The 13,933-nt window shown below is 37.6% G+C and overlaps 1 protein-coding gene across 6 annotated transcripts in view; it reads left to right on the plus strand.

The window, feature by feature from the left end:
- Positions 1-325: 325 nt before the first annotated feature.
- Positions 326-13,933, plus strand: part of ARPP21 (cAMP regulated phosphoprotein 21kDa) — a 158,294-nt gene continuing 144,686 nt past the window's right edge. For all 6 annotated transcript variants that reach the window (XM_015429788.1, XM_015429792.1, XM_015429789.1 and 3 more), the window contains exons 1-8: positions 326-366; positions 478-652; positions 2,374-2,537; positions 3,210-3,251; positions 4,170-4,253; positions 8,126-8,276; positions 10,641-10,719; positions 13,080-13,139. In XM_015429788.1, coding sequence (XP_015285274.1) covers positions 2,412-2,537; positions 3,210-3,251; positions 4,170-4,253; positions 8,126-8,276; positions 10,641-10,719; positions 13,080-13,139 — 542 coding nt within the window. In that variant the 5' untranslated portion in view covers positions 326-366; positions 478-652; positions 2,374-2,411. The remainder of the gene's footprint in view (positions 367-477; positions 653-2,373; positions 2,538-3,209; positions 3,252-4,169; positions 4,254-8,125; positions 8,277-10,640; positions 10,720-13,079; positions 13,140-13,933) is intronic.

The following is a 13,933-nucleotide window of genomic DNA, read 5'->3' on the forward strand; positions in this document are numbered from 1 at the left end:
TTCTGAAGTCAGCTCATTTATACCTGCTATTGATGTCAATTTAAAACACACACATTAATTCTCGAAACTGAAACTAAGCTTTAGTTATGGAGTAGACATTTATATTTTCTTGGCGACAATATTGATTTCTATTGAAGCAAACAGATGAGCCTTTTTTAAAAAATGCGAAGTGCCAGAATGCTCTAAAAAGGTTAAAATTGAAGTGAGTAATCTTCAGCACATAATATGCAATTGTTAATTTTAGCTCCGTGCGTAGGAGCTGTTATGACTTGAACAGCCGGCTCTAGCCTTCATTAGAGAAGAGGCACACAGTTTTTGAGACAGGTGGAGCCGCATCAAGCTGTGAAAGTGATTTGCTTGAAACTGGTCATTAGTGTTAGAAATCTGGTCTCTATTTATTTTATCTTTTAACCCTACCATGATTATAACCATTATGATTGGTATTTACTTTTTGTCTTTTTTCCCCCTCCCCGCCAGGTTGATGATGACGATGAACTGTCAAAGTCTCTGAAGCAACAGCATGGAGATTGGCATTCTGAACTGTTAATGGGGTCATGGGACTCACGTTGTCATTGATCACTTGTGTGGATTTAACCAGTGAGGAGCAGCAGAAACTGATAGAAAGGCATCCAGAATTAACGCAGCACTGAAGGTAAATGACTTCTTTGTTACATGCCTAATGGTGGAAAATGGTGGGTTTGTGTGTGTGTGTGTGTGTGGACTGGAGCCTAAAATAAGACATTCATAAGTCCACATCAGGTCTGTGAGGGGTTGCACGCGTAGATGTTGCTTGAGTACTTGCCAAACAAGAGGGTTAAGGGTTAAGCTAGATTCAGAGATAGAATCCATGCTAATTATATTTCAGTTTGTGAAAAGGAATGGCTTTATTTCAGATATAAATGCCCTGTGACCTGAAGAAGTAATTGCAGACAGAAGTGTTATGGTAGGAAAAAAAATGGAACGTTTTGACAGTATAACAGAATACCTCACAGAAATAACTGGTACATTTAATTGCTGTGAATTTGATCTTTAAACCATGCAACTTTTAGCCCCAATTTTCACATACAAAGAAATACAGAATACACAGAGTTTTAAAAGAAATCATTGTGCCGATTCCTCAGTTCTTTGCAAAATCATGTTCCACTCAAAAATTTAATTGTGAAACAGGACCATTTGTGATCTTTCTGTTAAATTCCCTAAGTAAATGCTACAATACGAATGTGAATCCAGCTTTCTGAAAGTAGAAAGCCATCAGTATACTTGGCATTTTCCTTTGAAATAAACAAAAAAGAGAGGCTTTAATAAAGATCTGTACAATACTAATTGCCACTTGTAAAAAGAGGCACAACCAAATGCAGATTTATCTAACAACCATTCAATTTTGAGAAGGGCAAATTTCGAAACCTATTTTGAAATAACTCCTTTGCTCCACTTCACTTATTATTATTTTTTTAAAAAGATTGTTTTTTAAAGGCGGGGGGGAGAACAAAAAGTGCTAAATTATTCATGAGATACATTTGACAACTAATCAGTAGGGGAAGTGTCAGAGGGGTATTTTATGGGTAGAGGGGGGATAATAATAGGCTTTAACTTTGAAAAGCCATTTTGAGCTTCTGTACAACAGACTATTGTGAGCTGAGAGCAATGCCGTGCAGTTAAGATATCTTCATCAGAGCCACCCTGCCACGGGCTTCTGGGAGGATTTCCACAGTGCTGGAGAGAGTGACATGGGGCTTTGAAGAGGCTTATGATTTTTATAATGGAGCTGTCACTTTGATGCCTAGAAATTTTGACCATGAAGGCTTTATTGCCAAATTTAGAATTAATGTTTAGATTGAATTATTACCTTTTCAGCCAAATTTAGGGGTTTTTTTCTTTCTTGTAGAGAATGCTATAACCTTTTCATGTGTATACAGAGGCATGACTGGCTGATAGGAGTGTGCAGCATTTTTAAAATAAGGATAGATTGACATTCTACTGGAGGTTCTAGTCTATACGATGCCCCCTCTAACCTAGAAAGCATGAGTAGGTTATTTATTTGAACCAACAGCTTCTTGAGAAAGTAATTTCTCACCATCCCTGCTTCTGCAGCTGAGGGATGAGAAAGAGTAGTGTGAAGAACTGCAGTGGCATCGATATACTTGTATTCTCTGTCATGAGGAGCAAGATGCTTTACTTATTTGCATTTGCTCAGTTAAACTTTCACCTAGAGTACTTCAGTCCATTACTTTTATGCTGATTTGTGGTGTCCTGAATTCTTGGGCTTCTTATTATAGTTTCTTAGTTCATCATGAAGGAAACAAAAATACCTCTCATGGGAATAAAACAGCAAATTTCACTCACTATTTTGTTTTTAATATCTTGACCTTCTAGGTCATCAAATTGTGTTCTTTTAATTTCTGTCGGGGAGAATGTCTGAGCAAGGGAAAGCAGAGGAAGCTGGAAATGAGCAAGACTCATCCATCTCTCAGCAAGAGAACTGTATCCATAATAAAACTGAAAGCTCAGAGATAGATGAAAAAGACGAGAATGGCCAGGTAAGAACAGGGAAATAGGAAATTAATTTTCTGTTAAGATATGGGGTATGAGTGTATTTGTTTTTGTGGGGAAGTAGATTACTTTTATTTTTTCTTCAGTTTCATTGTACCCTTTCTCTCATTTTCTTTTGCTATTTGCATGTCTTTGCTTTTCTCTTTCATTCTGAGAGGTTTGCATTTCTATCGGTTACATTCATATTGCATCATTGTATCATTAGAATTGTTGAATGGCCATGTTCTGTGAAGCATATTTTAAAATTAAAAAATTGTATATATCAAATCACTGTATACAACACAAGGAACCCCTTTGGGAATGCTTACCGGCAGGGAGGTGGACACAGAGTGTGCTCTGCGTTACTAAGTATAGAACTTTTGTAGTGATGCCCATTATCTCTAACAACCTTTTGTGATACTAAATAATTTCAAACAGCACTGTGATATTTTCTTTATTAAAATATGGTAAAAAGATAAAGTGGGAATGATCGGAGGAGAAATTTTTAAAATTCAATTTTGTTTTTACCAATGGAAACTGGCAAGTTATTTGACATTTACCACATGGATCTGATACTTTATGATGTAAAAATCTGTTATTTTACTGTTATTAAGATACTATTCTTCTTATGCATGTTTTCCACCCTCAGTCATGCATAATTTTTCAATTACTGTTCACAGAAACGAGGTACTAACCAGAACCAGCAGAAGAAGAGACCCAAGGTAGAGTTTCCAAATGCTTCCTGAGAGTGATGAGGAATTGGGTTTGTGATAAAATGCATGCATACTATGAAAAGCTTGTTCATAGGTTTTTGTTTGTTTTTTTAAAAAATCATACTTATTCATGCTTAACACACTATTCTTTGTTGTTATAAGGTCATAAGGTCATTGAACTTCCACAGGTTATTAGCTATCATTTTCCTCTTATACCTCTGCCATTATTTTAAGTGGCTGATCTTTTCATGCATTTAGTTTTTCATGCATCTTTTCATGCATTTATCTATATGGATGGGTAGTTCCCAAAGCTCAGAGGAGTGAGCAAACCCAAAAGGAGAATGAGATGGTCAGCCAAGGTTTTCTTTCTAATAGTGGCATGTTTTATCCAATCCAGAAGTTTAGTAATCCAGTGCTCCCTCTAAACTGTGGAGTCTTGTGAGCAAAAATTCCAGTTTGTGAGCTGCTGGCATTAAAGTTGTGAGCGAGCGATTTGGCTACTGCATAAATTAGTTTGCTCTGGAGCCATCCTTCCAGAGCTAAGACAAAAATGTGTGAGCCGGAGGCTTAAAAACTGTGAGCTAGCTCACACTCAGTTTAGAGGGAATACTGGCTACAATTCATTGTGACAGATATTAATCCCTTTTTCATTAGATCAGCATTTGCATGTTGACTTCTGATTGAATTATACTCAATTATGCATAGAAAATAACTTAATTTCAATGTTTTCTGTGTTTATGTTACCTTTGGTCATCTCCGCCCAGCCCTTTCTGGAAGCAAAAACATGCATGTCAGTCAAACAAAGGGTTTTTTTTACTATAAGGTCTCTCTCTCTCTAATAATATATTAGAAATGCAGTATAGAAGACTAGTATGTATATGTACATCAGCATTCAGAATTCATTTATTTATTTTTAATATATTCCAGTCAGGAGGGAAGGGGAAACTGGTGCGAAGTCTCGCTGTATGTGAAGAATCATGCCCTCGTCTGGAAACAGAGATTGACAATCAGGTATCTAAACTAGTTGCCATTAGCTGCATGGTTAATTTACCCTTGCATGACTACATGGTATATTTGGGCTTTAAAGGTGTTTCTTGATTTTGGGAAGCCAAAATCACCTTACGCAAGAGTGCACTTGCTTTTTATGAAGTTTTCTGGTATTAGCGTGTACTTATTTTGAAATCAATTAGTAGCTCTACAGTATGTCACAGGGTGTTATTTGCTCTCTTTTTTTTCCAGAGCCCCTGAAAATTTCAACAAATGGAAAAGAATTCAAAAGAATTCAGATTAATTATTTTTTAAAATAAAAAATAGAATTGTTATTTTCTCTAAGGCTATCTCTTTTAAGACAACACCAGGCATAGTACTGAGTCCACTCTGGCTTTTAGGTCATGCAAGGTCCATCATGTATCAATTCCCCTGAACATATTTCATAGTAATAGCTAAATTCTTGACCACCTAAATCATAGTGATCGAAGAAAAAGTGCATTGTATTCCATATGGTTCATTTTTCTGATTCTTGGTGCCGATTTTCCAATATTGCAAAGCATGTAGTTGAATTAGTCTGTATTGGTGTTGTATACCATTTATTCCAAAGAAGCATTTTTTGAATCAAATAATGAAAATTTGATTCAACAGATTTCTGAATTTCGCAAAACCTTCTTGTTACACTTATTGCAAAAGGCTCACATTCTCATTCCATTTGCTTAGCAAAACAACTTTAACAAGATCACAAACAAACAAACAAAATCTTCAAACTATTCTAAGCTTCCTGCCAGTATTTCTTACTTAAAGACTCAGATATATTCTTGGAGAATGAGATCAGCCAGAGAGAGAGAGAGAGAGAGAGAGAGAGAGAGAGAGAGAGAGAGAGAGGCAATAGATAATGAAAGATTTAACTTCTGTTAGCACAAATATTGCATTTAAGTGTACTTTCTAGGACTTTCTTCTATTAACTTGAATTGAAGCAAATTCAACTCTCCTTTTTGAACTATTTACCATGGAGAGTTTTATTTTTTTGAAAGACCAAAAAACCACCACCCCATATCTTATTGAGCTGTGGGGTTTTTGTACTTTCTTGCTGCTCTACATTGACATTTATGCAGTAGGATAATAGACAGGTTATTTTGTCCACGTAGGTAGACATTTTGGAAAAAAAACACTAAGCTTTGACTCAACTTGCATTATTAGAAACGTGTGGCTTTTGTTCTGCATTTTATTTGTGTTTTCTATTGTTTTAAATGAAACTGAAAAGGACAATAATATAAATATCAGATTGTATAAATGTTGCATGGCAGTTTCTAATGTACTTTTTGCATAGGAGAGAGAAATGTCATACTTCACAAAACTAGCAAGTCTGAGCGCAAATACCTCTTCTAAACTGCCCCTAGTGCTAGACAGAGGAGGGTTGGGATTTTGCTACTTTGGGTGCCTGCCATTGTTTGGTCAGGTACTTGGGAGAATTCTCTGACAGTATTGTGAAAAGTACAGAGATTAAAATATTATTTAAAGTCCAATCCTTCTTCTTAAGGATGATTGGTTTCATATAATAAAATTAGATAGGAAAGCATCCTTGATTTTAATGTGGATACATTTTGCACTGGGAAAGCTAGACCAGTGTCTTCTTCCTTAAACTGGCTGAAGGATATTGGAAGCATTGTGCCAATGGGAATTGTTTACTTTTTTGAGTTAAGTTGGGTTTTTCTTCATGAGTTTCTTAGCTGTTTACAAATTACAGGGTTTATCAGAATGTATGGTACACTGCCAGTACAACAGAGTATGGATTGTACTACAAACCTAATGTTTGTATTATATTTGAAAATTTGCCTTGATTTTCCTGTGTAGGAAAAATCTTGTTACCTGTATTACTTGATCTTGAAAGCTTACCTGATCGCACACTCTGTCCTTACTTTAAAAGGAATGTTGCCTCTAATGTTATATGATTGGTTTTATCAGTGTACTATTGCAAAATTGAACATCTCTTGTTGTTCGCTAACTTACCTTGTATGAATGTATTTATCGTTGTAATTTTACTATTGAGAAAAAAAATCAATAAAAATGAATATAAGAACCAAACAATAGATTGTTTTTACGACTCTGCAGAACTTCTCTCTGTGTGTTTTATTTCAATTGGAGTGAATATGTAGAAATGGTTTGTTATATGTATGGCACAAGGAATATACTGGATGCTTATATGTTTGTTTTAGAATGTATGTAAACCCGTCTGTCTTCCATTTCCTATAAAAATGCAAGTGCACTATAACAGTCACCGTGGCTTCAGTGTAAAATTCTCAGAGTGGCAAAGCCTTTTAGAGTGCTCTGCTTTATTTGAAGAAATAATAGCATGATTGCACTGCATCATTCAGTGTGATTATATGGAAGGAATTTAAGATAGTCATTCAGTACATAGGTATTAGTGCATTATCGCAGGGTATATTCACCATGACTTTCATTCATTGACTGCAGTTTGAAAGTCAGGGGCCACAATCTAACACAGAGTTATGTGCACTTAGGTCCCATTGATTTCAGTGAGGCTTAAGCATGCATTGTTGTTCACTAGGATATGTCTATTTGTTCATGTGCAGTACAGAAAAACAGTTAATAACATTTTTTCATAAAATTTGCATTTTTCCATATTTTCTCTTGAAAACTAACATTTCTGTTATATTTTAATGAGTTTGTTGGTGGCTATAGTAAGTTAGAGCTCTCAACAATACATATAAATTCCAGGAAGTGTGGACATTTGAGCTACTCGTTCGTTAACACTTCTTAGAACAAATCTTCAAAAATTGCTAATAAAGTAATGTAATTAGCATGATGTTTGTAAGGCTGAAGTTCCATGCTCTGTAGAATGTGCAGCAAATTTCTGAGTAAATATTTAGGATCAGAGTGTAAGAATTTTTTAAAAAATCTTAAATAAGTCTACATTTTTTTAAAGTGAAGAAATTTGGCTTTCCTTGTTTATCCACCATCTGTTTTAGGTGTAAAATAGGTCTTTTAAAAAAGAACATACATAACAATAAATGTTCCTCCCAGAATAAAACATTAACTATTCAAACTAAAAAGTGGCCTAGTTTAACTTCCTAATGCTAAACACATACTATTGGAAGCAAGATCAAGATGGGTAGCCGTGTTAGTCTGTCTGAAGCTGTAGAAGAGCAAGAGTCCAGTAGCACCTTAAAGACTAACAAAATACATGGCAGGGTATAAGCTTTCATGAGTCACTGCTCACCTCTTCAGATACAGCTGTATCTGAGGAAGTGAGCAGTGACTCCTGAAAGCTTATACCTCGTTACATCTTTAAGACGCTACTAGACTCTTGCTCTTTTCTAGTGGAAGCAAGTCCCACCCATTTCAAACTTGGGTTAAGTTGAATTTACTTCAGCCTAAGTGTGCAGAGATGGAAGTTACTGTGTTTTACAGTATTAAAAATGCATTCTCTGCATTCAGTGGAATTTAGTGGGACCCACAGATTTTAGCTGCAGCTCTTACAGTGTAAACCTATGCAGAGGTAGACCAGTTTAAATCAACTGAAATTAATGTTAGAATAACTACATAGGATTGCACTGATCATTACTAAACAAGAATGTTTTCAATTGACTCTAATTGCAAGGCAATAAGAATCATTTTGAAGCAAGTTTGTTATTCAGGATGCTCATCTCTTCAGGACTAAATTCACATTCTTACTGACATAATTTAAAACGCATATCAAGAAGTAAAATTTGTCCTTAAGAGTACACTATTATTTTCTTAAGATAAAGGTTTTTTTTTTAACCAAATAATGTTTGGCTTCAGCTTTTCTAAGCATGCACTTCATAATGCAGTTTGGAAGCCATGCCAAGTTTCCTAAATCTGGCCCTAAATTATTATATTTTTTTCAACAGGAATCAATACAGCTACAGCTTTCAAGTTTCCCCAGCCTACAAGAAGAGGATAAATCTAGTAAAGATGAATCTGAGAAAGAAAAAGAGAAGGATAAAAACAAAGAAAAAGATAGAAACAGTGAAAAACCCAAGATAAGAATGTTATCAAAAGGTGAACAAAAATATTTCAGTCAACGTTTAGTCATTTATCATAGTCAGATATTAAGACATTTTAATTTGAGTGTGCATCTATGCTTGTATGTGTATTTCAGTTGGTTTGTGCATATATTATATATCCTATATGTGTTTGTGGGGTTGTAGTATGTGTATTTGTTGACACAATATAGGTGGCACACATTTAGCTGAGCCAAGCCTGCACCATTTCTGACCCACTCCTTCAAGCAAGGCCCCAAACCATGTATGGCAGAGGTACAGCGGAACCTCCTGTTTGGCCTGGCTGCCTGGATCTGCAAAACAAGGGGAACTGTCATGAACTTGGAGCACTGCAATTTGTGGTGGGTTTGTTGGGTTCAGTTTGGTGGGTCACAAGTGCGCAGTCTTGGTAAGCACTCATCTCAGAGCTAAATAAATTGGAATAAAGAATTACATGAAGAAAGAAGAGATGTTATTGTGCTTTAGGGACACAATGAATCCATATGTTCATTACTGGGCTGCCGCTATTGTCTCTGAGATAAAATTGGCACCGGGCTTTTTGTCTTGTGTACTCTGTTTGCTGCTCACTTTAGTACAGGGAAAAGGTAACAAGTGATCTGCAACACCCCACATTCAGTCTGAATCAAAAACGCAATTGAGGTTGGAGAGGGAGTACATGACCCAGAGTCCTCCTCCAGATCAAATTTCAGCCTGGATATAGTCTCATGGGTTGAATAATGAATGAACAGGCCCAGATCTGTATTTAGGGACCCTACACCTTTGGTGAAACCTTTCATATGGCATGTGTCTGTGTATGTGTGCACATGCTCAGGACACAGATATGTATGTGACTGTGGAAAGCCCACTTAAAATACTGCATTAAAACTACAGGTGCAGAAGTTGCCCCTCAGTTATGTTCTGCCATAGACCTCAAATATAGTGACTCAGTGCAGTTTAAAAGCTTCACTGGCATTTTCAACCCTGATCCAGAAACACTGGTGAATATCAGAATGTGGTTGGAATGGAAGTACCAACAATGAGTCCTTTCTTGCTTATATGGAGAAAGGGATGGGGAAGGATAAAAGTGACTGAATATGTAGATTTCTGGATCCATATGCACAACCAGAACTGCTGGGTGGGGAAGATTACTTCCTGCTCTTGCAGCCCCATATGTCAGTGAGATCCAAACACAGACACCTGGTGCTTCAGTCATGACTGTGTTGCCTTTGTTTGATTGAGGGATGGTCTCTGTTAATTTTTAATATTTTTTTTAGAGATGAAGAGTGCATATCACTTCCTGGGTTTTGGTTTTAGCCCATAGTTGCCTCCCACATATAAAATAAGTAGCACAAGTAAAATACGCAGTCAAACTTTCAACAGCCATCAAAGCATAACATGTGAATGCAGTATCATGCAGATAAGATTGTCTTAGGTTTTAGACTATTGGCTGTTCAGGAAACCCACTCTGAATAATGACGTTGGGAGTCATTGCTTCCTACACATATTCACACCTTGCCACTTCCCAGTATGTCATGAGGTATGGGCTTTTGTTAGTACAATAAATCATTCTTTCAGTATCTGACAGTTTGAGCCTGGAATGGATTCTGCATAATGCTCTGCCAGTCTTTACTGACTGAGTACTTTTGTTAAATTGGCCAAGAGGATGTCTGAGCTATTGATGAATGCAGAAAAATTATCCTCCTGGTTGCAACTGGACTGAATCAAGATGACTTTCTGTCTTCAGGCATCTAGGGGTGTGCAGACCCCACCTCCCCTCAGAAAGTTCTCAGATTTTGATCCAGAGCAGAAACTTACAAATTTACCTTGAAATTTGGCTTTAGGTGAAACTTGACAGCAAGTCCAAATATTTTCCTAAAGTAGCCTCGGCAAAACGAGTTGCAGATGGTCAAATACCAACATTAATCCTCCCGGTTGTTTGGTCTTCTGCATTATTTTGTTTGGATTTACTGTAACTGTTTCACATTTGTCCAGGCAAACACGGATGTGTCTAAAATTTAGGATTCACTTGCGAATTAATAACATACACACATGCTCATTAAATTTTGTAGTTGACAGTTGAAAACTACTGGAAAGACTTAAAGAAGATTTATGCATCTGCTGTTTTTTTCTAAAGCACAGCACTTTGTATTAATATCCAGTTATACATGGTGCCTGTAGCTGTTGGTGTACAGTAAATTTGAAAAAATGGATCCCCTTCCACTCTACATTGGGGTCGTTTTGCTAATGTAAGTCACAGCCCGCATGCACCAGGTGCTCTTATCAGGCAGCTGGGGAGGAGGGAAAAAACTTTACTCCACACAATGGCTTTAATTTTTTTTGTACCTTTTAAGAAATGAAACTATTAGTAATGTGTGTTTTTCAGACTGCAGCCAAGAATATACAGACTCAACAGGCATAGATTTGCACGAATTTCTGGTTAACACATTAAAGAATAATCCCAGGTAAGTATCATGCTTCTGAATAGCTTGAGATCTTAGCAACTCGGAGCAATGCAGTGTTCGTTCTGGAAAATGTGGTGGTCATGGGGTGGGAAATAATAGTTATGGCTCTATGAAAGCATATTGATTGTAGCAAGAGCTGCTATAAAAATCAGCATGTACTCTATAGCATTTGCAGTTTCCCATAGTGTAATTACTTTCTCGGAGACCTAGCCTCAATGCAGACATGCGCACGTACACATACCTGATGACTCAAAATAGGCAACATCAGCGTTTCTGAAGTGTAGACAGTTATCAGCTTTGAAATGTGTGCTGTTACAGCCCTCTCTGAATCAACTCCCATCAACTCCACCCTGAATGAATACTTGTCACAATCATGCCAGTACCCTTCTTAACATAAATAGAGTATTATGGACAAGGGCCTCAAGTGAAGAGTCATTCATAGAAGTATTCAAACTCGAATGTTGTCTTTCTGTTTTATGGCTTCTAGTTCAGTTTTATCTTTCTGTTTTATGGCTTCTAGTCAGGGGTCATTTGGGGGGGGGGACGCGGGGGGACGCCATCCCCCCGGGTGAGGTGCGGGAGGGCGGGGCCTGGAGCTCCCTGCTGGTGCCCGCTGGAGGTCGCCGCCGGCTGTGGGGAGGACACACTTCCGGTGATGTCAAGGGGTGTGGCATATGCTAATGAGTTATGCTAATGAGTCCCCCTAGCTCTTTTTCTACGAAATGACCCCTGCTTCTAGTTCAGTTAGTTTGTGCATTTGCTTTGGGAATTTTTGTTTCTTTCTTTTTTTTTAGAATGCAGGTGTCATGCTGCCAATAGCTTAATCATGATTAAGCTTTAAGGAACAGATTAGCCCGACCTTGCTGTCAGCAGAATGTTTAATGGTTGTTAGGATCAGCTATAGGGTTTCTAGCTCTTGAAAGCAAAAATGTTGGTGCCAAGGTAGATGCTGGTGGTGGTAGAGACCAGAGCAGGAACTGTGGTGTAGCCAGGACACTTGATCTGGAGGAAAATCAGAGTTAGATTCCAGCATTTTTGATAGGTCTAATGAGGGGGTACAGTCATTTTTTGACAGTTCCAAGACTGAAGTCAAAACTGATCTATTTGCCTAACAGGTATAGCTAAAAATAACCCTACCACCTGAGGAGTTTAAGCTTTATCCCTTGCTTTTCTCTGAACTGGCTCATAAGTTTAAAAAAAGCCAATTTTTTGTTGTTGCGGTTGGTTGGTTGGTTGGATGGATGGCAACCATGTTTGGCTGGGAGAATTTGCATGGAAAAATGAAAGACGATGAGGAGTATGGGGGTGGGTTTCCTCTGGTTCATTCTAGATTGTGTCACTGTAATTAAGCACAGCTGGCTATATTCATCTGCACCTTGGCCTGCAATGTGGTATAATATTTGAATAATATCAAGTTGATGTACAGCTTTTCACAAAGTGTTTCACATGCATTATCTTGGTGCTTGTTACAATAGTTCTGTAAAGTAGGCTGCTGGCTGAACTAAGATTTCAGCTGGGGAATTCCCAAGTCACTGCTCATGCTTGTAACCCTGGGTTGCCAACCTCCAGATGGGGCCTGGAGATTGCCCGGAATTACCACTGATCTCTATACAGAAATCAGTTTCCCCAGAGAAAATGGCTGCCTTGGAAGGTAGACTCTATGGCTTTATACCTTGCTGGGCTTCCTCCCCTCCACAAACTGTCCCCTCTCCAGACTCTAACCCTAAGTTTCCAGGAATTTACCAACCTGGAGTTGGCAACCCTGTCTAAACTCTACACTATTCAAGCTCTTTTGATTGGCAACTAGAGATGAATACATAATCACTCACAAAGTAGTCAGATGACACTTCTTTTTTTTTTTGCTGAAGAGTAAAACTTCTCTATTCTATCATAGACCATCACATAGGTAGAAATCACACATCACTGCCCTACACCAATGCAAAAGTTAACTGACCAGGCATCACAGCACCCCTTATTTTAAAAATAATGACCAAGCAGACATTTCACAGCTGTGTTTGCAGTCTAGACCATATTTCCTCTATACAGAGTAATACATATTTAAAATGTATCATTAAATAGAATTTGTTTATTTTTATCTGTATTTCTGCCAAAATTGGATTCCAGAGTGGCTACTTAAAATCCTTTTCAAATATCAGTTGCTGATGGGAGAAACATTCCCAACTCAGTTCAACAATTACAGGCAGAGAACACTTGTAAAACAAATAGAGAATGCTTGTAAAACGAAGTTCTTCTTTCCCCTTAGAATTCTAATTTGGGTCATAATTTCTGACCAGAATTACTCCCATGGTTGTAGCCTAAAATGGTGGTAAAATTGAATTATTTTTATTTTGTATTAACAGGGATAGAATGATACTGTTGAAAATGGAGCAGGAAATTATTGATTTTATTAGTGATAACAGGTAAGACTCTTTTTAGAATTGGTGGGTCGGGGTGGAGGCTTAGTGTCATATAGTTTCAGTCGTGGCCTTTGGTGTGTTACCATATTTTGACATCATGTTCTTGCAAACACCTGAAGCACAGTGGTTCAGCCCATTGCAATGTGCAAATTCCAAACATTAACAAAATGAGTTTCATTAGAAATCATCAAGCAATTGTATCAAGAGCTAAGGTGTTGTTTTTTTAAGTTGGCACAGTTCCTTATTTCAAACTAACTTCACTGACAAATGCCCACAAATGCTCCTGTACTTTCATAGGTAAGGATACAGGGAATCGTTTGTGGCACAGGAAATCCTTCTTAAAGATTTCCCACAGGTTTTTTAAAGATCAAATCAGCTGGACAGGTTAAATCTCACTGGTTAGCACTGAGAGATTAATCCATTCCATTTTTCCTGATTCCCAGTGCTACCCCTAGCTTCTGTTCCTGTTGGTAGCAGAGGATAGGACTCAAAATAATGGGTTTAAATTAAGGGTGGGAAGGTACCAGCTGGTTATTAGGAAACACTTTTTTACAAGAAGATTTGTGCAACAGTGGAATCAGCCTAGGGAGGTGGTGAGCTCCCCCTTATTGGCAGTTGTTAAGCAGCAACTGGACAAACACTTGTCAGGGCTGCTCTAGGCTGATCCTGCATTGAGCAGGAGGTTGGACTACTAGATGGCCTGTATGGCCCCTTCCAACTCTGTGATCCTATGATTCTATGAATATTTCTTTATTACTTTTGTATCTTGCTCTTAATTCAAGTGGACCACAGGGGGG

Source organism: Gekko japonicus, unplaced genomic scaffold, assembly GCF_001447785.1.
Source record: "Gekko japonicus isolate JY-2015 unplaced genomic scaffold, Gekko_japonicus_V1.1 scaffold1034, whole genome shotgun sequence".
NCBI classification, from domain to species: Eukaryota; Metazoa; Chordata; class Lepidosauria; order Squamata; family Gekkonidae; genus Gekko; species Gekko japonicus.